A 26,343-nucleotide genomic window follows, 5' to 3' on the forward strand; every position below is an offset into this window, starting at 1 on the left:
ACCGTATCATTTCTCTGTGCCATTAACATTGTGGTTATGGTGAGGACTTTCCTATTCTCATAGCACAAAAAATGATTATCAGAATATCATTATTAAAGTCTGTTACAATCCTTGGTGCGAACAGGCCTTTAAACAGGCAGAATATATCAAACATCTGTGTGAATATGTCTTCAGTCATGCTTTTTCCAGTCCACTGCAAAGACACTTAAGCAAGTCAACCTGTTCAAAAAGAGACCGTAAGCATTTAGAGAGGCCTCTTATATACGCAAACAAATTCTTCTTGCTAAAGGCAGAGAGGCTTTCTATGACAAGACATTGTATAGGCAGATTGACCATTGTGTCTAAGCACACACTAACCTGGGCGGCAGTGCCATTACCTCACTCTCTGTTTTCACAGTAATGACAGAACGTGTGTGCGAGTCGTGTGTCTGCACCAGATCAAGTCTGAGCATGTCAGTCGTGCCTCCACAAATTGCTGCTTTAATCAACAGATTGTTTAACAGTAACCAGGGCTGAAGACATGACAGACAGCAGACTGTGTGCAGCCAGGAGCTCTCTCACACTGTGAAGGGCAATTAAGGGTTCAAGCCTCAACAGAGGAAGGAACAAAAAAAAAAAGAGAGAGAGAGAGTGCGAGAGTGAAGAGAGTGTGGAAAGCTCTCCGTACCCTATTCAGAAGTATTATTACTTAAATTGAATAAGAAGGCACAACAGGAAAAGCACTGGAAGCAGCAGAATTCCAACCGCAGACGGCTGGCACTTAAGTACAAATGGGTTAGGCCCTTTAAAAAAAAATAATAATTTAGAAATCAAATGTGAGGAAATGCTTAAAAAAGCTGATTTGATTAACCATTCAAACTCAGTGTATGACAATCAGGTTTTTTTTTTTACAAAAATGATAAAAATAAATGAGCTGAACCGTTGAACAAAAAAATCTAATAAAAAAAATACACATCCAAAGTAAAAAAAAAAAAAAAAATCTAATATTTATTTTTATAAACATGACATAAAAAATGGAAATGTAAAGCTGGATTGAAATGTGTTAATTGAATAAATGATCTATTGTAGATAACAAGCAAGTAATCAGGTGCAAAACAACACTGCCCTCTGATGGTCGCCCTGCCTTGCTGCTGTTTCACAGGAAAAATCAGGAAAAAGCATGATGGACTTACTGAGGTCTTCTGCCAACTGAACCCTCCTGCCTGTGATCAGCTGGACTTTCTTCTCAGTATCCTCTCCGAAGTCCTCTAATACTTCTTTAACGTTCTTCTCTAAGCGCCGCACTGTAAAAAACAACAACAACAACATACTTTTGTGTTGTTTGAACGTAGAACGTAATGATGCCAGTTAGTCTCAGTCACAGTTTCCTCCCACTGAAGCCGGTATAATTTGTAATAACAGATGATTTAGTAAGTAACCAGAACTGACGACATTTTTGCAGGAAAGCTTGTTTGGTAATGAGAACCCACAGACATACCCTCTTTATTAGTGAGCTGTTGTCTAAGAGTATTGGCTGTGATGGCCAACATCCTCTGGATCCTCCAGAACAGAACCACATCATTGCACTCAAGCTGGAACACAGAGAAATAAGTCAAACCATTAGCTAAAAAGAACTTTTTAACATGACCTAACACAAAAATAAACAGCTATTACATTCTTTGGCAAAAAGATTATACTATATAAAAAGAATGCAAATGAGTTTTCTTTAGTTACAGAATGTTATGTTTATGTTTTGGTTATGTTTATTATCTGGTTTGCCTTTATTAAAGCTGCAGTAGGGAACTTTTGTAAAAATATATTTTTTTTACATATTTGTTAAACCTGTCATTATGTCCTGACAGTAGATTATGAGACAGATAATCTGTGAAAAAAATCAAGCTCCTCTGGCTCCTCCCAGTGGTCCTATTGCCATTTGCAGAAAGGCATGCGCTCCCGGTAAAAAACAACCAATCAGAGCTGCGGTCCGTAACTTTGTTTTTGTTCAAAATGTAGAAAAATGAACATAATAAGCGAGTACACCACGAATCCATTTTCCAAACCGTGTTTTTAGCTTGTCCTGAATCACTAGGGTGCACCTATAATAAGTGTTTATATTCGGACTATTTTAGATTGCTTCAGGGGTACCGCGGCGGAGTAACCCAGTACCTTTGTGATTCTTCATAGACATAAACAGAGAGAAGTAGCTCCGGCTACAATGTTCTTCCGCAAGACGCAAGCAGTTCTGTTTATTAACCGCTAGAGCGTCAAAAGTTACCGACTGCAGCTTTAATAAATTCCCTGTTAATAAAGTATTGAAAATGGACACCAATGGCAGTCATTCCACAGCTGAGATTTAAGAATATTTAAATGTTACATAGCATTACATTTATTTTACTTATTCATTTTAGTTTTTTTTTTTTTCTTTAAAATTTTAAATTGTATTTTTTTTTCTCCAAACAAAATCATATTCAATTAAATAAAGTATATGTATTCCCATAAAGCTTATAATTATTCCCAAAAGTTATCATTTTGGAAGATCATTATTTTTTAGTAAATTTGACTAAAAAGGCTTCTCCTTTACCTCAGAGTCTACAAAGTGCCTCTGGTAGTAGTAGAAACCTCGCCGGCAGAGGTTGCAATGTAATAACGCTTTCTGCAGGAAATGACGTCGATAGAGTTGGTGCCAAGTGTCCTTGATCTACGGAAAGATAAAATTTAGTGAAAAAAATAAAATCTGATGTGCATATAGTTATGTTAGATATTCTCTCCAAGCGTCTCACTTACAAGTACGGGGTCCACTTCCACTCCTCGGCCCTCCAGGTTTTTGCGCACTGTAGTGACCTCATCATTGGCCAGGTAGGCTGTGTGATCCTCATGCAGCTTCAACAGACGCTCCAGCTCGTTTTTAGTCTCATTACGGATATGCTAGAGATAGGGAACAATATAATGTAGCCTTTCTTATCACTAGCACCTGCATGTAGTAATACCACAAACTCTAGTAATACTAAAAAGAAATTAAATGTATAGTGTTGTCTGTTCAACCTGCTCTGGTGTTCGATTTGTCCAGCTCATCCACCTCTGCTTCCAGTCTGGCCCCACCATATCTGCTATTACTGAGTCAGCTGCAACACAGGAAGATGAGTCACACACTCCATAGACTGTCAGACGAGAAAGGGCTTTATGAGAGATAGACATACTGTCTTTAAGGCGAGACTGCAATGTTTCCTCCATGAACTGAATAGCGGCATCCCACTGGGACTTGTCTGTGATAGAACGATCCTCCAGAGCGTTGTGTTGAATCACTCTCTAAACCGCACATACATAAGTAACATTTAACCAACAACACTGAAGAAACCCCTGTGTGCTGCATTTTTAAAATAATCTACATTTTCTGGTTATTCTATATGTTATATTTACCAAGCTGTCCATGGCTCTTTCATTCCACTTGTGTCGTTTGATGCTTTCATCCTTGACAGCTTCCTTCAGCTTCTCAAAGATGTCATCCTGGTCTTTCTCTTTGTATTCTGCCATAAAGCGGGCAAACTCCTCCTGCAATGTCTCCCAAGCAACCTGAGTAGCAAAGAAAAGAAGACTGATTTAAAAACTGGATAAGAGAAATATTTTTACCCGCTACATTTACTTACAATTATAATAATTAATTATGCATGATTACATGCAAGTAACCCTAAGTCAAGCCCTAATCCTAACCATACAGTAAGTACAACTAAAAATGCTAGTTTCCACACAAAGTATTAAGCAGCCCAGCTGTTTTCAACATTGATAATAAAATTGAAATTGTTGGAATTGTTGAAGAATGTACTGGAGTAAAGGCTGTTGAAAATTCAGCTTTCCATTATATGAATGGATTACATTTTATATATTAATATGCTTTTTATGAATATTTTAAATAGTCATAATTTCATAATCTCTTTTTTTTTTTTACCGGACTATTCGAGAAATTTAACTACTAACTATGAGCACAAAAAAATAGCAGCGGTTCATCAGTGTTCATTACCTCCAGTGCTTTATGAGGAAGTTGTTTGTCAGTCCATTGCTTAAGTTTGATGTCTACAGTGGTGTTGAATGTGCCCGAGTTGGTTGTCTGAGCGGCAGGCAGGTAGATGTTCTCAATAACGTGTGTCGAGACCCTTTCCCAAAGCTTCTTCTGTAAGATGGACTCCCTAAAATGACATTAAATGATGTTTGCTAATTCTTAAAATATACATGACCAAGCTGCTATTCAATGTAGGCTAAGCGCACAATAAACAACGTTAATTACGTTCTTTTCAGTTCTTTCAACAGTCAAATGAGAGAACCCCAAAAATGTACTTCATAATCCTAAACAGCCGAGTGGAAAGTATAGGACTTGACATTAAGACAAAGATGAGAATATTTTGAGGGTGATGCTGGAGCTCATTTATCATAAAAGGAAACCATATTTCATAGCTTCCCGTTTGCTTTGTTCTAGTGTGGTACATCAATACACACACATCTCCAATACCACCAAACTAGCACTGCCCAGAGAAGCCACCCTCCAGCTATTCATCATGCCATTGATTTGAGAGGCTGATGGAGCACACTGGGCCCCCTACAAACATCTGATCTATTTCATTTAGCTTGCTCCTCTGGGTTTTAGGTTCATAACTCCGTGTACAGCTTGCAGCTTTGCATTCTGATGGTAGAGTCATCCCTGAAGCCATGAGATAGAGAGCTATTTTTTGTCTTGTGGACTATATGTTAACATCATTTATGTAAAATATCTTAGTCAGAACAGTACTAAATTAAAAATAACATACATTTTGTATGGTCTCTCTTATTTTGTTAAAATTATTCAAATTTTCACAGATTCTGCAAGGGGTTCCAAAACTTTCGAATTTTCGAATATTGCCGATGTTTGATTGATAGTCGAATCATATATTTGGGGGCGGGGCAAAAGACATTGAGTCAAGTCAGACATTCGACAGTCATAATTGCTGAAGTTAACACACAGGGAAAATGTGTAACGAATGGCTCGCAGATACAAACATATAATGTTTGGTAGTACCCATGGTTTTTGACCTTTTAACTTTTTTTGTAAATTAGTAGTCAATTATGGAGTAGGCAAAACAGAATTAGTACAAAGTCATCCACACAGGACAAATTAAATGTTAATGAAATGTAATAATATGCAAATAATGCACCCAACAATTAATTTTGTAGTTAATGAAATGAGAAGTGCTCACCAGTGTTTTGGTGTAACTTGACTCAAGCTGATCACCTCATCTAAGATCTCATTTTTGGCTTTCTCAAACAGCTCGTTCTATGAATGAGGAGCATGACATACACAGTATAAAACATAAAACGTCATAAGAAATTATACAGTACATTACAGGATTTTTAAGTAATAAATAACTAATATTAGAAATTAGAAATTAACGTTGCTTTGATTATTTTACCATACATGAATTAGAATACAAGAATACTGACACTTAAAAGGTTTAGTTCACCCAAAAATGAAAATTAGCCAGTTTAACTCACCCTCAAAGCATCCAAGGTGTATTCGACTTTCTTGTTTCAGACGAATCCAGTCTGAGTTACATAAAAACAATTGTCCTGGCCCCTCCAAGCCTTACAATGGGGCTAAGTGGGTGTTTTTTGTCAACAGTTCAGAAGACATGAAATAAAGCGCACGCATCAGTAATAAAATGTCCCTCACGTGGCTCAGGGGGGGTTGATAAATGCCTCCTGTAGTGAATAAATGCATTTTTGTATGAAAAATGTCACTTTTTTTCTCTCTTCCAGTGACTGTGGTATGCGGTTTTCCAGTGCTCCTGTAATCAAAACCCCAAAACCAGCATATCTGCACAATGCATATGTCCTACGTCATCCGCCGGAATGGCTTGCATGTATGACAGTCAGTGAGAAGTGAACAAAAAGTGTTTATTAATGTTCAAAATATGGATATTTTCTTACAAAACACATGGATCCACTACAGGAGACCTTTGTTTATCCCTCGGAGCCATATGAGGCATGTTTAATGGATGAGCGCACTTAAATTTTTATGTCTTCTAGACTGTTGACAAAAAGCACCCTCTTACCACCATTGTAAGGCAATGTTTTCATTTTTGGGTAAACTAGCCCTTTAACAAGGAGTCCTAGAATTAAAGCTCTAGATAGTTTAATCAGGAGACAGTTCTTACCCTGTCCAGCTCTCGTAAGCGAGGGTAGTTGTTTTTCCACTCAGTCTCCAGGTTAAATCGGGATGCTGGTCAACAGGAAACATAAAGAAAAGTTCATTTAGATTCTTTTCATTAATATCCATAGAATTTTTTTTTTTTTTTTTAAATCTGGATAGTTACAAAGGATACAGCATTTTTATTTTTATTTTTCTTTAACTATTGACAGTCCACCCAAAAAAATTAATTTTCTCACCCTCATGTTAAACCTGTACAGAAATAGAAGATAATAATTTAAAGAATTTTAGTTCCCATTGACATCCATAGTATTTTCTTACCAAACAACAGAAATCAAGGGGAATGAAAACTCTGTTACATTCTTCAAAAGTGTTTCTGTTTCACAGGATAAAGAAAGCCATACAGGTTTGGAAGGACTTAAGGGTGAGTAAACGATGACAGAATTTTAATTTTGGGGTGTACTCATTTTATAAATAGCATAACTTAAATAAGGTCACAACTTCGAAAGTTCAGTTCCTCTAACAATACACAATTATTAGTAACTTGGGTATTAATCTCATATCTAAAATAAATAAATAAATAAAGAGATTTTCTATAAAACAATGTGTTCAAAGTTTGCATTGCCACCTATAATAATAGTGAACTTAAACGAAAACTTTTTAGTGACAGCATCCCTATTCTCCTCAGACACTTCGCATCTCCCTCTGTCTAATTCCCCATACAGGGACACCAGACAGACTGCGCTGTGGCCATGATCAATGCACCTGGAGCCAGGCGTGCACTGTATCAGCAACCCCGAGCTCCCCAGGAGCCCTGCGTCCCCAGCATACACACGGGCCGGGTGCCTCGCTCACACAATGGAGATGACGCTAATTGCTCTGGTTATCGGGCCAGCCCCAGTGCAGCCGTGGAGATCGATAGCCCACACAAAGGTTTGAGAAGCGTCCCAGGTCAGGCAATAAATCTAGAGGCAGCGTGTTAGCAGGGGTGGCCTGCTAATTGGCAGCGTGGAGGTCTGCAGCATGCCCTGTGCAGAACGTCTGAGCTAAGGTGTGATGGGAATCAGCACGCACAGAACAGGGAAACAGCTCTGCTCAGGTGGGTTTCAGAGTTAAGTGGCTGTCAAACTGTTGGTTTGGATTCTATTAAGGTTTATTTACTTCGTCCCCTGAGACCTGATGTGCACTCTACTTCTCAAAATGATCTTGAAAATCAGCATCTTATTAGGGGATAAAAATAGCAATGATCAGGTTAAAGGCCTAAAAGCACAGTCCATGTGCCTTTTTTATTTTTATTATGTAGTTTTCAGATGCAGTATGTTGTAGTAGTTAGCAGTAGTTATCAACCTTTTTGACTCCAAGGCTTCTCACTGTCCACAACAATAATTAAAGGCCCAATTACTTTTTTCAAGTTATTTATGAATTTACTGAATAAGGATGGAGCCATTTCACCAACTATGACGATGTACATGTATTAGCAACATAAACGATGAATAAAAATGTTATGTACATTTATAACACTATACTTTGTTTACATCTAGTCATCTAGCAGACACTTTTATACAAAGCGCCTTACAAACGAGGATAATAAAAGCATGTAATTGCTACATTACCTTAACTTATTTGACATATTTCTTTCTTCTGACCACTGTATATAATCTCTCAATATTTTTTCCTCTTTTGGAAAGACACAGAAAAGCTGTCGTAGATTTTTCTTTTGCTTCTAGAGCAAATGGGAATGCAAAAAAAAGAAAAAACATTTGTGAGATTTCTAATGTCCCTATATTGGGCCCTTGGCTCCCTAAAGGTTTGACAGATAAGGAAATTTGACAGATATGGAAAAACATAGCCTGGACATTGGGTTTAATTTTTTCTTTTGTGGTTCACGGGGTGGGGGTGTAAATGACTAAGGTTTGGATCAACATGTGGGCTCATTAAAGTAGACAGAACGTTCATTCTTGAGTGAACGATCCCTCTAAGATCTGTTCATCTTACCTTTGAAGGCATCTGCTTGTTGTTCTACTGACTCCCTGACCATCTTCCAGAAGCAGTCTGACACAGCAAGACTCAGGTTCTTTGTGGTCACCTGATGAGCTTTCAACATGCCATCCCTTCAGCAGTTTAGAAAAATATTGTACAATCAAAATGTGTGACGGATTATAGAAGAGGTGAGTTAGAAACATGCATTTGACTCCTACCTCAGCAGTCGTGAGCTCTGAAAGAAGTCCTCCTCGTAGTCCTTGATGGAGTCTATGCTTTCATTAGAACTGCCTACAAAAGAATCATGGGATTGAATGATTTCAAGTGCACCAAATTTCAAATGTAAATGGTTTCTAGAAATATATGTGCTTACCTTTGCCGGTTACTACAGCAAAGTAGCCCAAAGCCTTCATTGGGAATAACTTGCCTTCAACTATTTGCTGGATCTACAAATAAAATTAATTTGAAGCAAATATCATGAAGTAAAAGAAGTAAAAAATTCTAATGAATGTCTTCATCTGTACACAACTGCAGTCAATAGTGCTTGTTTAGAGTCACAAAATGCCTCCCTCTAGTGGCTAAAACAGGAAGTAACACTATCAAGAGTATGTATTGAAATCTCTAAAGGTCTTACTCTGCTTGGACTAGCTAGGTTCTTTTCTGCCAGGTCAACCTTGGTAAGAACAAAGATGGTCCTTTTGCCCTGAGGGTCCATCTGACTGACCAGATCAGTGACTATACTGCGCTCTGCGTCTACTGAGCCATCTGAAAGAAAGAAACAAACCGAGAAAGAAATATTCACAGAGTTGGCTAAAGAGAACGCTAGTATTTTATGACAAACATTTTAACAGAAGAAAACTCACCCTGAATGCAGAGGATGATGGCATTTGGATTCTGCATGTAGGCTTTACTGATGCTGAAAATGGTTTCTTTTGTGTCAGCAGCCATGCCTGTTGTCACAGTCTGTATACAAATGAAACAGTCAGTGACATCAAACATGCTCTGCATAGATGTTTGTGGTTAGATTAGGTGTAAAACTGTATGAAATGTGCACAAAACTTACACTGATGACACCCGGCAAGTCAACGAGCACCATTCTCTGAATTCCTGGACCCTTTACACTAAGAGAGATGGTCTAACACGGAATAACAAACACATGAATGATGAATAAAAAAGTATTCGGGAAGATTCAATTCAAAACATTTTCACGAAAGCAGTGAAGGAAAAGGAAGTGTAGGCTCTCACCTCTGGGCTTACTGTCTGACCTTCCTTCACACTCTTCCTCATCCTGATTTCGATCTCGTGCCTCAATGCTGCAAGCTAGAAACAAAAAGAAACATATCTCAGTGACCTGAGAGTGAAATATAGAGACTGGCAAATTTGTACAAAATAATTTGAGTTAAGAATAGGGGTGCTCCGATCAGGCTTTTTGAGGCTGATCACCGATCACAGATAGCAGTATCTGCTGATACGATCACCAATACCGAAATTTTAAAGTCTAAAGTCTTCTTTCATGTGGAATTATTTAATGTGATGGTCCCATCAAGATTATTCAGGGCCTGAATTTTATTTTTGAAAATGAATTCCCCTCTTAGGTGACTCTTTGAAAGAGGAGGGGTCTAGAGGGCCTTTTTTAGAAATTTTTCCAAAATATATATTTATCTCACCTAAATGTTTGACCATGCACTGCATTTTTGTTTTGACAATCGTGCAATTGTTGCACAGCAGCTTACACACAGCACAAGCCCGATTTTGTGAGCTGTATGTGAGGCGGCTTTTTTCACCAGGTTCACACATACTCTGTTTGCAGTGCATATGTAGCCTGACTACGTCAGACTTCCTACTTCCGCTCAATTTCATTTCGCTTCTGTACTCAGTCTGATACAGCGTCAGTGCTTTCTGTTTGCCACCGGTCTGAAAACAGCCGGGCCAATCAAGGAACAGAGGGCGGGCTGACAGCCATGACGTAGATGCTAAGCACCGAGTTTTAAATTGTAGGTTAGAGAAATCGAAAACCAAAACGACCGCGGAAATAGGAAACGAGACACGGGATGCAATTCGCTCTGTTATGGAGAACATTCAACTCTTTTTCAAACTGAAGCCAGAACAAGAAGAGTGTTTAACAACAGGTTTACAGTGGAAATTCAATCATAGATTTGAGTTCGATGCATGATGTCTGTGCATCGATGCGGCTGTACAGGCGCATAACATACGTCATAACTAAACGTATCTGATTGGCTTACGGGTAACCAATGATTTTAAACTTCAGACAAGCGCCCCCTAGCGAGAGAGAATAGGGCGATTGGTAGTCGATCAATCGGAGCACCCCTGGTTAACAAACTTACATCCGCCTCTTTCCCAAGGTCGAACTCACGAGTGCTGTCTTTGAACATTGCTACATGGTGAGGGCCTTCACTCAATGTCACCTACAGGTAAACACATCACAATTATTATAATATTTACTGTACAATTATTGTTCACGTGTCTTTAACTACTATCTGAGGGTGTTTTTTTTTTAATTCACCTTGACAGGAGATCTGGTCATCATTTCTCCAGAGCCTCTGGGGAAGATCCTAGCTTGAGCTATCATCTCCAACACACTGGTCTTTCCTGCACTCTGGTCTCCAACAACCACCACCTAGTGAAGGGGAGACAGAAGATGGTTATGTCTGAACCATTAAGGGGTGCTCCATATAACCACATAGCAGTGAAACAATTAAGATTATATAATATATATAATAAAAATGCAAAATAAAAAAATAAATATTACATTGAAGGAAGAGGCAAAAAAAACACATTGGCTTATTTAAAGAAAAATAATACTGACTCTTGGTAGATGATCTTGAGTATTGTAGTTAGAATCATAATCTGAGAGAATGTCCAGGACCTCAGAGTACAAATCAATCAAAGATTTCTGCACAGAATCAAAAAGAGGAGAAATGCATCAATAAAACCCTGTGATTTGTTCTTTATGTACAGCAATGAAAAAAAATAATAAAATAAGTGCTTTATTGCATGTATCACTTATATGCATAGTTGAAGAATGTTAAACCTGTGTCTGACCTTGACTTTTCTTTGGTGAATACCCTTGTCATCTTTTTGCAACACCACTTTCCTTAGTTCCTTATTCTCCTTTTCCAGACGCTCCAGCATCCGTTGGTACTTTAACTGCATAAGCATGAGGGAAATAAAGGATAAAATGTATAAAAATCGAGCATGATGAAAAGGTTACTAGGTTTAGTAAAAAAAAAAACAAGGCTCAAAATCAGTGGCACATAGCTGTTAATACCTGTGTTCGAAGAAGTTCTTCCTGAAGCTGGTCAACTTTTTCTTTATCAGATGACTGAAAGCACAAGAAACAATGTAGCAGACTATGACCATGTTATTTATTTTTAGTAAAGCTGATGATCTTCCTAATATCCCCATGTAAGAGCCATTGCACAAACAATCCACATCTCATGAGTTCCAGCATGCATCCCAGCAAAGGAAAGGCAAGTTAATGCAAAGAGAAGAAATTTCCCTTCTAGGTTTTTCAAGCATTTAATTAATCATTTATTCTTTACACAAATCACCACACTTCAAAAAATGATTTGTAAAGAATGCATCAAGAGCACGAAATCATTTCTTGGCCCACACCTGCAATGCAATTGTTGATTACCAAATCATAGAAAAGCAGTGGATGATTTAAAGAGAGAAGGACATAAAGGTAAACATCAAACACACAAACACACATCTGCATAAAAAAGGTGCTTTTGTAATGGTGTTAGTTTAGTGCTAAATAAAATGTATTTCGCCTATATGCATTAGAATTAATTCTGGTGTTAGGCAGGTTATTTTGCTGGCTGACAGCTGGAGCAAAGTGCATTGCTCTCCATGTTTCAGGACAGCACACCACTCCATGCAGTGAATATTAACTGTATACATTGAACTGTGAAAGTAAATGGGTTGCATGGGCGAGGCAGAATGGATAGAGTTTGGGTTTAGCACACAAATGATGAAATTGTAAAGGTTTCACTTATTCTGCTAGCAATAGGTGGATAGCAAATATGTTTTGACTTTCACAATAAGAAAACGTTTAGAGCAGGGGTCTTTTGAAAGCTGATGAATAAAACGAAGCATCTTACTGTATTGTTTAAATTGCTAAAAGATTGTTTCAAAGTCACTCAGAGTATGATTCTTAAAAATCTAAAGAATTTAAAGTCTTCAAAAGTCTGAGACCACCCAAAATATCTGTGATCCGGTCATCATAAGTTGTTGAAATTTGCAGTAATATAAACCATGAAATATTTCATGCATAAATATTTTGCACTATTTATAGGTCCCCAATAAAATGAGCAACTTTATGATACTATGAAACCGGGAGGCTGTGATGTCCCATAGACTGCCAAGTAAGTTACGCTGTCAAAGTCCAGAAAAGTATGAAAAGTATCGTCAGAATAGTCCATCTGCCATCAGTAGTTCAACTAACTTTATGAAGCAATGAGAATACCATTTATAAGTGAAGAAAACAAAAGTGACAACTTTATTAAACAATTTTTCTGGACCTTGACAGTGTAACTTACTTGGCAGTCTATGGTACAGTCATAAGCCTCCCGGTTTTCATCCAAAATATCTTAAATTGTCTTCTGAAGATGAACAAAGCTTTTACGGGTTTGGAACGACATGGGGGTAAGTGATTAATAACTAAATTTACATTCTGGGGTGGAGTATCCCTTTAATGATGTATTTAAATGCACATGAGAGTTATCTTTTCTGTATGGGTCATGCTAGAAATCACAGAATACACTTAATAAATAATAAACTCAAATCCAAATGTTTTATCTTGAAATAAGCCACATAGAAAAATATAGGAACCTATGCCTGCCTAATTAACTCCATCAACTAGGTGGCTTGGGCAGGGGAGGTTTCCAAAGCACATTAACTGTTCACTGGAATGCCTCAGGGATCAGTTCTTGGATCCCTCCTCTTCTCCATATAAAGGTGCTGGTCATATAATTAGAATATCATCAAAAAGTTTATTTCACTAATTCCATTCATAATGTTTAACTTGTAAATTATATTAATTCATTACACAGACTGATATCCATTATTTCAAATGATTATTTCTTATAATTTTGATGATTATAACTGAAATCTTGGCCAACTGAAAAGTATGAAAATAAAAAGTATGAGCATGTACAGCACTCAATACTTAGTTGGGGCTCCTTTTGCCTGAATTACTGCAGCAATGCAGCGTGGCATGGAGTCGATCAGTCTGTGGCTCTGCTCAGGTGTTATGAGAGCACAGGTTGTTCTGATAGTGGCCTTCAGCTCTTCTGCATTGTTGGGTCTGGCACATCGCATCTTCCTCTTCACAATATGTTAAGGTCAGGCGAGTTTGCTGGCCAAATAAGAACAGGGATACCATAGTCCTTAAACCAGGTAATGGTAGCTTTAGCACTGTGTGCAGGTGCCAAGTCCTGCTGGAAAATGAAATCTGCATCTCCATTAAGTTGGTCAGCAGCAGGAAGCATGAAGTGCTCTAAAACTTCCTGGTATACAGCTGCGTTGACCTTGGACCTCAGAAAACACAATGGACCAACACCAGCAGATGACATGGCACCCCAAACCATCACTGACTGTGGAAACTTTACACTGGACCTCAAGCAACGTGGATTGTGTGCCTCTCCTCTCTTCCTCCAGACTCTGGGACCCTGATTTCCACAGGAAATGCAAAATTGACTTCCATCAGAGAACATAACTTTGGACCACTCAGCAGCAGTCCAGTCCTTTTTGTCTTTAGCCCAGGCGAGGCGCTTCTGACGCTGTCTGTTGTTCAAGAGTGGCTTGACACAAGGAATGCGACAACTGAAACCCATGTCTTGCATTCGTCTGTGCGTAGTGGTTCTTGAAGCACTGACTCCAGTCTACTCTTTTTGAATCTCCCCCACATTTTTGAATGGGTTTTGTTTCACAATCCTCTCCAGGGTGTGTTTATCAGTATTGCATGTACACTTGTTTTCTACCACATCGTTTCCTTCCCTTTGCCTCTCTATTAATGTTCTTGGACACAGAACTCTATGGACAGCCAGCCTCTTTTGCAATGACCTTTTTGTCATTTTTGCAATGACCTTGCCCCATGATTGTTTAGCCTACAGAACTAGACTGAGAGACCATTTAAAAGCAGGTGTTTTGAGTTAATTAGCTGATTAGAGTGTGGCACTAGGTGTCTTCAATATTGAACCTTTTCACAATATAAAAATTTTCTGAGATGCTGAATTTAGGATTTCCTTAGTTGTCAGTTATAATCATCAAAATTAAAAGAAAAAAACATTTTAAATATATCAGTCTGTGTGTAATGAATTAATATAATATACAAATTTCACTTTTTTAATGGAATTAGTGAAACAAATAAATAAAATGGTCAAAAGAACATCACCTACAGCCCAACCTAGCAAAGACTGAGCTTCTTGTCTTCCCTGCCACTCCAACTCTACAGCATGATTTTACTATCCAGTTTAATATCAACAATTACCCCATCCAGTTCAATGAAATCCTGGTGTAATCTTCAGTGAACATCTGACTTTTAAAGACCACATTGCAAAAACTACTCTATCTTGCATGTTTGCACTGCACAACATCAGAAAGTTCAGGCCCTTCCTAACAAAGCATGCTACGCAACTTCTTGTCCAGGCCCTTGTTATCTCTAGACTGGACTGCTGCAATCCCCTTCTTGATGGACTTCCATTATGCAAAATCTAAACTTTACAAATGATTCCGAATGCAGCGGAAAGAATGGTCTTCAATGAACCCAAAAGAGACCATGACATACCTCTCTTTATCTCCCTGCACTGGCTACCAGTTGTGGCTCGCATAAAGTTCAAGACACTGATGCTTGCATATAGAACATCCACAGCCACCCTCCTACTTCCACTCATCTTTGAGAATCTACATCCCCTCCAGAAGTCTGAGATCTACGAGTGAGTGACATCTCGTGCTACCATCACAGAGGCACAAAATCACTTTCCAGAACATTTTCGTTCACCGTTCCTGGCTGGTGGAATTCACGTCCCACCCCAATCTGAATGCTGAATCCCTGACAATTTTCAAGCAACACCTGAAAACTCATCTCTTTCGTCACTTTTCGACTTCATCTATAAAAATAAATAAATAAAAAACTTTGCTTTCTCTTTCCTTAATCTCTCCCTGTCTAATTACTCTGAAAAATGCATGAAACTTTGTATTATACTTATCTGTTTTGTAACTAGAGTATATTAAGGCATTAGTTCTCTCACATTAGTCATTGATACCTCCACCATTCCTATTTTTTATATTCAGCTAGTAAGTATTTTGGGGAAATTTGTGCGTGTCATTATTTAAATATATGCTATTAAAAGGCATAAAACAGCTACAAAAGAATGGTGTGGAGCTGCCAAAGACTGGCATAAGTGGGTCTACAACATCAGAGGGGTGGTGGGGGAATGGACCTTCACCTTGCGTTTGGACTGCGAGGGGCTGGGGTTCGGGATCGGGGTCGGGCTGGGACTGGGGTCACGTGGCGGAGGCGGAGCATTATTGGCTGCCGCCTGCCGCATCTCCTCCTCATGCTGCTGGATCTGCTGTTGAATGAGTATAAGCTCGCTGAGCAGCCCCTGCTGAGGGACGGCACAGTGACAGAGACGGGCAATCAATCAACCTGATTACCAACTAATAGGAGGATATGGCAGAGATTTTGGGAAATGGTCTACCTAACATTAATATACTGCTCTTGGTAATAAAGTAGTTTTGAATCTAACTCAGTTATGATGAACCTAAAACCTTGAAGACCATAAGAGACAAACATAAGGGTCTCCAAGCAAAAGGCAGGGGGAAGATTTGAACTATAAAGACCAGAGGGAATGAAAAATATATTTATTCACACTAATAATGTTGAATCACATTCGAGACCTGCACATAGAGTCAGTATTGTCAAGCTGCTATAATTGCAGTAAAGGCAACCCTAATAGTTTTTAATAGATGAACTAAGATCACATAAAAGCAGGCATTTGAGGTACAATGAGTGATTTAGCTGCAGAGCAGTGCAAAGTCGGAAGCTTGAGAGAGCAGATATTACAAGACATCTTTCAAATACATGCTTCTTCCGTACATTGGAATTAATTTTGTATTTCATAATTTTGTCTTACATTATATACACAAATATGTCTTATGCTTTTAGCTTCATTTATTTGAATAAAATATTGTAAAAATATTATTAGAGAAGTGTATTATCAATATCTTGGTACTGCGATAGCAAAAATTAATTGATATCGTGGTCACATGACAATATGAAACCATAGGTCTTCCGGGCAAAAAGTGTAGTTTTTAAAATATATTTACATTTCTTATTCTAAAATAAAAGGTCTTTAAAGGGGGTGTGAAATGCTCGTTTTCACTCAATATCCTGTTAATCTTGAGTACCTATAGAGTAGTACTGCATCCTTCATAACTCCAAAAAGTCTTTAGTTTTATTATATTCATAAGAGAAAGATAGTCTGTACCGATTTTTCGCGGAAAAACACGACCGACTGGAGGCGTGACGTGTGGGCGGAGCTAAAGAATCACGAGCGATAGTAGGCTTTTGCGTTGAGAGCATGTGGCAGCTGTGACATTACCGTGAGGAAAAAACATCATCCAAAACAAACAATGGCTAACAGTCAGATTCAGCCGTTTATTTATGATCCAGAATCAGATCCCGAGGCTGAAACTGAACGAGAGCCGAAGCAGCAACGACTCGCTCCGAGCGGGGCTCGAACCCGGGTCTCCGATGGGAGGCGGACGCACTAACAAGGAGGCAGAGATATTGGAAGCAGTTTTACTCACCGCCTGCGGTTCCAACACACGATCGTGACCCTTTCGTTGGGATTGCATCATCCTTAAGAAATAAACGATACGCAAATCTGTCGTCAAACTGGGCCTTGTTTCTAAAACAAGCATTTTCGAAATGCAGGGAACAAACAAAAACACTTGCACAACTCCGTTGATGCTCTGTAAAAATAAACTCCATCCACTGGTCCCTTAATGCTGTTTTTTCTTTGGTAATCTGTGCAGGGTTGTCTTGCCCTGGCAACCAAAACCACACTCCTTTTGTGACATTTTGCGATGCTCTAGTTTTGATCAGTGATTGTCTGTGCTCAGCCTCTCATTGCTCTGCTATACGGGAGCACGCGCTCTTCCGTCAGAAGTGCCCTTAAGACCCATATAAGGAAATTCTGCTCCATCTAACGTCACACAGAGCCATACTCGAAAAAAACTTTCCGAAACTTGTGACAAACTGGAAGGAGTATTTTTGTAACAGAAATACTCCTTCAAACGTACAACTTAATTTTTGAAACTTTGTCCATGTTTAGCATGGGAATCCAACTCTTTAAAAGTGTAAAAAACTCAGTATGCATGAAATAGCATTTCACCCCCCCTTTAAAGTTGTGTTTTGGGCCATTATGCTTTGGCACAGAATGTGTCAAACGAAATAAAACCGAAAGCCAATATGACTTATTCCCTTCAAGTCTGTTGATGTGCATATTAAAGAAAAGCATGCACTTTGTTCAGGTGATCAGTGAATGCAGTGAACTCATTTATTGCATGTGCTCTTAGTTTAGTGCACATTTGGGAATACAACAGCCATCATTTATGCTTTATTTTCACGGCAGATGATTTCACTAGATTTGTGTTTTTGTAAGCCTGTTTTCACTGAAGCTGGAGTTATCTTTACGGTCATTCACAAACATAGTCGATTTAATGCATCCTTGCTGAACAGAAGATTAAATATGCTAATAAAAAATGCTAATATGAAAAACTTAAACTAGTGCTACTCTGAGCTGAATTGTTTCGTTTCACTGCAGAAAATTAGGGTTTTATGAGTGAGGAAACAGAAAATGAGAAGAAAAAAAACTGACATCAAACATTAAAATATCAAGGAGTGAATTGCTCTCAGAGAAGCAATATTTTTAGAGAACATGTAATGATTAAGACGGACAAACACATAGCTGAAAAAGATAAATTAATCTATCTATAACAAAATATGTGAACCTACTGCTGGAACACAAACATATTTCTAATAGCCTTGATGCTCATCTGTCATCATGTAAATGGAGAAAAAGAGACATCTGCCCATTAGTGTACACTGAGAGAGACATTTCTTATAAAGAATGTGAATATATCCAAAACAGGTAAATTATCAAGAGCAACATGAAGACTACAGCAACAGCACTGCTCACAAATAATAATAATAATAATAATAAAAAAAGCACAGGTGAACTATATGAACAAAATTTCTGTTCCAGTATGACAGTACACATATTTTTTGGCCAAGCTTATATTCATTTTTTATGCTGGGGGACAGCTTAATAAAAAAGCAGCATCACTTCAACATTAACCAGTTGCGACAGGCAACTAAAACCATGTCCATGTTTAGCAGGACTACAAAAGTGCACGATAGCCACTGACCAATGGTGGCCTGTCTTTGGCAGTACGTTTTCAAAAAAAATGCACAGCTGCAGTTGGCAACTTAATTAATGCTGAAAAAAGCCCAAGCAACACAGCTAAGCAAAAAAATTCAGGCAAAGAAACTTAAGCTGCCTTAATTATTATAGAGGCTAGAAATACAAAATGATCACCATATCATGGGCAAGCTTAAGCATTCAGAAAACAGAGTCATTTACCTTCTTAAACTGTTTTTCACTGCTGTCAGACATGGCTGCAGAGGTTGGTGGGATATCTGTTGCTCTCAGGGTTGATTCACCCGTGGTTTCTGGAGTCGGGGTGGGGGTGGGGGGGGTTGAAACACACATTTAGCATTTATATTTTACATCTTAAGAAAAAAAGAATTGCGTGTCAAGTGACAATAAACATTAGCATGCAAAAGCATATTAGCTTGCATTTTAAAGTAATTACATTATGTCACCATATCCCAAAGAGACTCAAAGGTTTGAAAAGTAAATGGTGCAAAAGTGCTCGATAAATAGTTTGTAAATAATATAGGCACACTTCTAGAAGACCATATAAAAGAATGTAATATCATAGTTTTGTAGTGTGGTGATGAGAAAATATGTATAATCTGCTATAGAAAACATGAACAATATATAAAATACAGGTCTATACAATCACTCCTTGTCTAAGATGCTACGAAGAAAATCAGATTAGGTATTCAGTAAGTGTACTTTTCAAAACTCTTGAGCTGTAAGAATTTCAAACACAGAGGATAAATTAGTCAATGACGATGGAGAGGGAGAAAGAGACAAACACAGGGAATGAATGGCCCACAAAATCTTAAGAGAAGAGAAGGTGAAGTCAAGGGACCAAGTGGCAACACAATTGAAATCAGAGTATTCACACATTTTCAGATGCGGTTAGTCTCTGGAACTGCATCTGTAACTGACCCATGTTAACTGAAAGCTTTAGCATCCAATTTCATCTTGGTTGAATTATAATAAGGCAAACTAATTAGCACTTGAGTCTTTGTAATCTTAAAATATAGTCTTTATAATCTAAACTAAATTTACACAAACATTAAAAATTTTGTGATCAGTAATTTTATTTTTTTATTTTTTATGGATTTAGTTAGTTAAGCTGTATTAAATTGAACATAAGTGACAATTTAAGTAGGCACATTTACATTGTTACAAATGTATCTTGGGCACCAAATTAGCATATCATAATGACTTATGAAAGACCACATGACAATGAAAACTTACTGACCTTAAACTTTTGAAAACTAATGTAAACAGCAAGGTAACACTGTAATGCTGTTTTCAAACTGAATTTCTGTAACAAAGTAGCAGCTGACTAAGAACATTATTATGATATTTTAGAGATTGTTTCCTTTGATAAGGGGTTTAGCTGGTCCATCCTTAGAGGGGCACACACCCCGTCAATTTGAATCCATTTTACGTAAGTGCAGCAGCGCAGGAGGAATCGAGGCACGCCAAGTGAGGCGTTTACACACCTAATAACAGACGCAGACCAGAAGCTCCATTGACTTCACTACCCAAACCTGTGAAGAATGTGAAGGGAGGGAGAGGAGGAGGGAGGAACAAGAGAAACAAATGAAATGGAAATAAAATACTGTAAAAAATAAATAAAATAAAAAAGCGTGAAGAGCTCATTCCATTGCACACTGGATTGGGTTTCTAACAGAAGAGCGGTGTCAGCACTGTATACTGAGAAATATGTTAATGTAAACAAATATATTAAATCTTAATCATATTATCATTAGGAAGATGCTGATTATGCATATATGAAAGTGATTATAAGCAATGCACAGATGTTTTAAAACAGCATGTAAAGAATATTGTAATTCATTCAGTTGATAGAAATCACAAGACCCCAAGGTTAGATTTAGTACCTTTCAGCTGTAGAAATATTCACACACACGCTAACATAAACTGACATTTCCGAACAATTACATTGCAGTGCATCAAGGTTTTTTTTTTGTTTTTTTTTTAACTCAGAAGAGATAATACACATCAAACTAAAAAGAAAAACAGACACAAATTCACTTTAAACTTAATAAAGAGGGAGTTTGATTAAATGGCCCAATTTGTAATGTATTTTTTTTATATATATTGAAAAATGTACACAACCATTCAAAAGTTTAAGGTCCCAAAATGTTTTCATGTTTTTGAAAAGGGAGTCATTTTGAAAGAACTCCCTTTTTCTCACCCAGGCTACGTTTATTTGATACACAGCATATATGTCATTATTAAAATTTAAAATAACTCTTTTTCCATTTTCATTAATATTTTAAATAGTAATTTATTCCTGAGACTACAAAGTTACCTTTTCTTTAAGCAACTATTACTCCAGTGTCGGAAAACAGTAGTGCTGCTTTATTTTTGTGGAAACCATGTTAAATTTTTTTCAGGATTCTTGGAAAAATAAAAAAGCTTAGATAAACTGTAACATTATAAATGCTTTAATGACACTTTTAATAAATTTAATCCAGCTTCGTTGAGTAAAATCATTAATTTATTCTTTTTTTTTTTCTTTACTGACCACAAACATTTGAACAGCAATACATATTTTTAATGAATCATTACACTTTTATTTAACAAAATTGTTCCCCTGTATTCCATTTGTGTCCATCGTGAAGTGTGTTTAAAGGACACTGCTTACCACTGGACAGGAGGCTCTTTAGGAAGGTGAAGTTCTCTCCGATCTTTTCCATATCAGGTAATAGTTTGGCTAGATCTTCAAGTTCAGGCAAAGCACTGGCTAGCTTGTCTTTATTCGAGGACACAGAAATTACATTCACAGATTTTAATCAGAAAGTCAATGCCACAAAATAATTTGCAACTGCAGCATTTGCATTTGTTAAACAGGTTTGATCAGAACATGATTCTACAAATTACTTACCTAAATCAATATTTTCACTCAGCTCCCAAACAAAGTCTGGCACAATCCATGTGTACTGGCTCATATCAGGAAACATATCTTTCCATTCATCGTAAGTCTGGAAACAAACAAAACAGACAGGCTACACTGACTAGTGATGCACTAATAAATATTTAACCTGATACCAATGGTAAATAGTATTTTTCTGTTGACAACTGATTTGATAGCTGATAATATATATATATATATATATATATATTTTTTTTTTTTTTTTATCAGACCGATAGCAAGCTCAGAGTGTTCAGATTGAACCTTTTTGTGGACTGAATTTGCAAGTAAAAAGACCTTGAGCAAGTTATTTCATATACACAACACAACCAACTACTCAAACATACCTTTTTTGCTGTATATCCGCCTCCAACTGCTGAGCCCAGCAAGATGTACCTCAGTTTCAGCAGTCTGGCTGCAAGACGGGCCACCCAGAAGGACCGGTGCTGTTGATAGCCGTGGCCTCCTGATCGGGATTTGGGAGGACGCATGGGGAGCCTGGAGAGGGATGTGTAATGGCGGGCAGCTGAACAGTGAGGAGGTCTTTGTGGATTGTTGTTAGCAGTGTAGCGGTGATGGATGGCACGGGAGAGCGGGTGCAGTTTCTGCAGCGGAACTCTGAACTTCACCCCCATTCTGGAGGGAAGCAGATTACTGCAGGCAATGCTGAAGAGAGAAGAACAATGTGATCACTCTGTCACTTCGGAGTCATGCATGACATTTATATTAATACTTGAAGAATTTAGCCTTTATTGTTGAAATGCATGGCTAAAGAATACGGATGGCTCAGTGGTCAAAAGTGTGTCAATTTATAGATGTTATGAAATAACATTATGGCCTCCTAGTCCTCACATAAATAAAACTTAAGATATAAATATGCAATGAAAACTATGTATCTATTTGTGTCACCAAAATATCAAACAATATTGCCTTAAAATATTGTCTCCTGCTTTCTTTCAGACACACAATGTATGCAAAACCATAGCATTTATGACCCAATTTTGATAACTGTAACACATTTTAAGCCTTGGAAAGTTAAAAACGATTTTTAAACTGTGAGAATAGCTTGTGATTCACACGGTATGACGTTGTTTGCGATTACAACAGTCCATTTATTGCTGTTATGGAGTAACATCAGAGTTTTCTGCAAATAAAACATGGATATAAACATTAATGAAAAAATATTAATATATTTCTTACATAAGGATATATACCAGTAAAGTCTATTTAAAAAGCAGAAAATGTTGTCTGGTTTCTGTCAGACGCACACTGCACGAAAAAAACACAAAACAGCATTTGACACAAGGTCCCAGTTTTTGACTGTGTTAATAGATCACTAAATACCTGAAAAAGTCATCTTAAGTGCAGGGTTGGGAATCGTTAGAAATTTTCTGGTTCCACCTAATGGTTCCGGTTCCATTAAAATCATTAAACAACTATTCAAACATTTTGCAAAGGAAAAATACACAATACTCAACTACTCGATGCTCAATACCATTTATTACTTGCTGTGAACTCAATTTATAGTTTGGAAATGTCAAAATACAACATATAATACAGTACACGGATCTTCATAAGTAGGGTTGGGTACTGTTAGAAATTTTCCAGTTCTGTTTCCATTTAAATGAACTATTATTATGTTTTTTACTATTTTACCTTCACTGAATGTAGTGTTGCTGGAAGGTAGTAAGAAATGTTGAGTAATGCTAGTCCATCAATCAGCATATGTTTCAAAGTTGATGTTTTTTACACTATCAATAACATTGTTTTCAAGCAGGAATAAGCTGGTTGGCCAAATAGTCCCTTGAGGTTTCAGACACTTGTTCATTTGTAGTGTGAATCTACAATTTTCATAGTCATGAAAATAAAGAAAACTCTTTGAATGAGAAGGTGTGTCCAAACTTTTGGTCTGTACTGTATATTAATGAAATTATGGGACAAATATAATGTAATTTAGTGGCGCCAGGTGCTGCGCGATGCCAGTTTATGCACAGTCAGACAAAAACGACATGCACCGTTATCAAAGACGCGAGTGCGCGTACAGTCGTGGGAAAAATGCTCGGCAATTAAAGGCGCGACGCGGCGCGTCTGTGAATGCGCATAATTTGAATTGATGTGCTCAGTAATTAAAGAGGCAGGGCGGCGTTTCTGTAAATCGGTTTGTGATTCGGGAAACGCCGAATCGTCAGACTCAGAACACTGGCAGAAGGATACTCACAGTGCTTGGTCACGTGGCGCATCAGAACCGTTTCGGAACCGAAACTTATAAATTGCTCACGGTTTCGGTTCTTTCAAAAGAACAGAAACGGTTCCCATCCGTACTTAAGTGATTATAAATAAATTTTTAAGCTAGAACGCAAATAAAAGAACTCAGGGCAGGTGTGGTTCCTAAAGCAGTTTTCCAATGGCTAGAGCGTTATGAAAAGGGAGGATATATTTTCAAATTAGACAGCTATTAATACTATATTGATAAAACCATTCATATGATATCAATGTAGAAATTCCTTTAGAATTCTAGTTAATGCAAAAGTGATTTCAGTTGTAAAAAGTGGGATGGTGTTTCGGGTGGTGTCATTCAGTAGTGTACGTTAGCCTGTCAGTGTCATTTACGAAACGATACCAGCTAATTGTAGTCATTAAGAGCTAATCCTCACAGTTCACACGTATAAATAGATTAGTATATGTATATCAGATATTGACACAGCAAATCACCTAATGTTAGTTTCCAGTCTACTGTAGTTAAATTAAAATAATTTAAATAGCTGCTGCAAACGTGCTGCTTTACTTACCAGGTAACTACACTTCCAGCTCGTAACATCCTGCTATAAGCAACTAATGGCAAATATGGGTGTCTATCAGAACGCTTTCCGAAATATAATTTAATTCATATTTCCAAATGGGGCACTTAGTTTAGCTGTGTGGCTAACAAGGACATTCAAGCAGACGATCACCAGTCAAGCGATGCTCGAGGAAAATACTTCCTGGTCCACAGCGTGACGTGACGTCATGTTGTCAAAATAAAAGTAAAAGAAAAATAAATGTTACAAGGACTTTAACTGCTTCATTAAACTGGTCTATCAATCTATTTTTATAAAATTATTTATAATAATATATAATATAATTTCCTTTTTTTTATGGCAGTAACCGTGTATTATCAATTTCTTTGTTTCTTTGTTTGTTTTGTTTTTTTTATTTCACAAATTTCTTAACACTTTGCCTATAATTGAAGTGTTTCTTGCTGAGACTCCCCTTACTATAAAATCTCTTAAACAGGAATTAGAACAAAAACCTTAAGGGGTATGATTACCTTATATTTCTTACTAATTGAGGTGTAAAAAAAAATATTTATTTTATTTTATTTTTTATTTTTCCCTTTTCCTTTTTGTTGTATGATGCAGTTCACTGCAGTGTAGTTTATTTGCAATTGAAAAGTGAAAGAGAAAGTAAAAAAGCTAGGCTTGGTTTAATTAATATTCATGTTCTCCATTTACAGAATTGTAACATTTTACTTATCATTTATTTATTTTACTTATTTTTATTTATATAAACAATATAAATAAAAAAAAGCTAAAAGATAAAACACCACCAAAACTCAATGACTTATATATTACATTATATTCTCACAAATAAAGTAGCTTTAAGTAGAAGTCAGATGTTTAACTAATATGATTTCATCACAGAATATAGACAGGGCATTTCCTAAAAGCGTGCTCCTTAGTTTTAAATGAAGCATTCTTTATTTGTTAAAATCTTTGCATATTAAGAGTGTAATAAAACCTACAAAGGTAAACAATAAACTAGGATATTACAAGACTTAAGTCCAATTAGTAGGCAATCCTTCTGAGATTACTTGGATAAGAATAAAGTGAAGTTCTACTTATGATTGCAGTACAAATATATTCCACCAGAGGGATACACGTGACAGTGTAAAATCATTGTGTAAAATGGATAGATGCAATGGACCGTCTGGCTTTAACCTTTTTATCTGAAACTTAAGATCTACCAAAACGATTTTAGAATTAAAACTTCAGTCATTCTCTCTAGTGAAGGTAAGCTGAAGATGAAATATATTTTTTTTCTGTAATGAATGTCCCTTGTCAGGTGAACAAAGACTGTACTGAGTGTGTTATCTTCCTATTTGAGTGTCTTCAGTTAGCAAGGTCAAATTTTATTAAACTGGTGGTGCTCTTTGTCTGGTTTTGGGCTATGAATAGTGTATAGACAAGTTTTTTAGGCCCATTGCACGTGCTTATCATGTAACCTCTTACAACTATGCCATAATATTCAAATATTATAGACTGCCTATTGGGTATGAAAGTAGGGGGGGGGGGAGTGTAGGAACAAGTCTTGACTCACAAATTGCTGGTATATGAACACATCTACATAGATTTTAGTTATATATTTTATTATAGATTCCTCATAGATATGTTGATTAAAATACAAGTTTGATTTAAAATTTCCAAAAATCAGATTTCAGAACAGTGTGCATGTTCAGTAGTCAAGAAAGTCTGCTGCACTGTATCTAGGAGCTCTGGTTGACACATGATGTTAAATGTCAATTGAATGCACACTGCCATAGCAAGTTTAGATCAATCATAGCTGTTAGCTAAAACACGAGACATGATCGATTCGTGTTTGCACTAGTAACGCAGTTATGAGGAACAAGGCTGCTGTCTCCCTGTATACTTTCAGCCTAGAAAAGTGCCAGGGTCTCTTTACTCATCTTCATTGAAACCAGGTTAAAGCCCTTCAAAACACAAAATCTGAAGCACACACTGAAAATATATTCATATTACATACTTCATTGCTCCTGTTAG

The 26,343-nt window shown here is 37.2% G+C and overlaps 1 protein-coding gene across 8 annotated transcripts in view; it reads right to left on the bottom strand.

Annotated features, from left to right (window-relative positions):
- Positions 1 to 24,520, bottom strand: part of opa1 (OPA1 mitochondrial dynamin like GTPase) — a 40,024-nt gene extending 15,504 nt beyond the window's left edge. The window contains exons 1-29 of one of the 8 annotated variants that reach the window (XR_003289965.1): positions 24,316 to 24,520; positions 21,874 to 22,192; positions 21,500 to 21,596; positions 21,260 to 21,367; positions 20,091 to 20,138; positions 18,808 to 18,896; positions 15,604 to 15,765; positions 11,421 to 11,474; positions 11,195 to 11,299; positions 10,959 to 11,045; positions 10,656 to 10,769; positions 10,477 to 10,557; positions 9,377 to 9,451; positions 9,195 to 9,266; positions 8,995 to 9,094; positions 8,766 to 8,896; positions 8,505 to 8,577; positions 8,350 to 8,422; positions 8,147 to 8,262; positions 6,159 to 6,223; positions 5,202 to 5,278; positions 3,995 to 4,160; positions 3,397 to 3,549; positions 3,177 to 3,285; positions 3,022 to 3,101; positions 2,764 to 2,904; positions 2,561 to 2,677; positions 1,478 to 1,571; positions 1,169 to 1,283 (exon numbers count right to left, since the gene is read on the bottom strand). Coding sequence is in view for 7 of the 8 variants with exons in the window: in XM_026265613.1 (XP_026121398.1) it covers positions 1,173 to 1,283; positions 1,478 to 1,571; positions 2,561 to 2,677; positions 2,764 to 2,904; positions 3,022 to 3,101; positions 3,177 to 3,285; positions 3,397 to 3,549; positions 3,995 to 4,160; positions 5,202 to 5,278; positions 6,159 to 6,223; positions 8,147 to 8,262; positions 8,350 to 8,422; positions 8,505 to 8,577; positions 8,766 to 8,896; positions 8,995 to 9,094; positions 9,195 to 9,266; positions 9,377 to 9,451; positions 10,477 to 10,557; positions 10,656 to 10,769; positions 10,959 to 11,045; positions 11,195 to 11,299; positions 11,421 to 11,474; positions 15,604 to 15,765; positions 18,808 to 18,896; positions 20,091 to 20,138; positions 21,260 to 21,367; positions 21,500 to 21,596; positions 21,874 to 22,192; positions 24,316 to 24,344 (3,046 nt within the window). In the remaining variant the exon portion in view is untranslated. Of the gene's footprint in view, positions 1 to 1,168; positions 1,284 to 1,477; positions 1,572 to 2,560; positions 2,678 to 2,763; positions 2,905 to 3,021; positions 3,102 to 3,176; positions 3,286 to 3,396; positions 3,550 to 3,994; positions 4,161 to 5,201; positions 5,279 to 6,158; positions 6,224 to 8,146; positions 8,263 to 8,349; positions 8,423 to 8,504; positions 8,578 to 8,765; positions 8,897 to 8,994; positions 9,095 to 9,194; positions 9,267 to 9,376; positions 9,452 to 10,476; positions 10,558 to 10,655; positions 10,770 to 10,958; positions 11,046 to 11,194; positions 11,300 to 11,420; positions 11,475 to 15,603; positions 15,766 to 18,807; positions 18,897 to 20,090; positions 20,139 to 21,259; positions 21,368 to 21,499; positions 21,599 to 21,873; positions 22,193 to 24,315 lie in introns of those variants that run through there. The other 7 variants (XM_026265614.1, XM_026265613.1, XM_026265616.1 and 4 more) reach the window with 7 other exon arrangements.
- Positions 24,521 to 26,343: the final 1,823 nt, after the last annotated feature.

Source organism: Carassius auratus, chromosome 6, assembly GCF_003368295.1.
Source record: "Carassius auratus strain Wakin chromosome 6, ASM336829v1, whole genome shotgun sequence".
In the NCBI taxonomy this organism is placed as follows: Eukaryota; Metazoa; Chordata; class Actinopteri; order Cypriniformes; family Cyprinidae; genus Carassius; species Carassius auratus.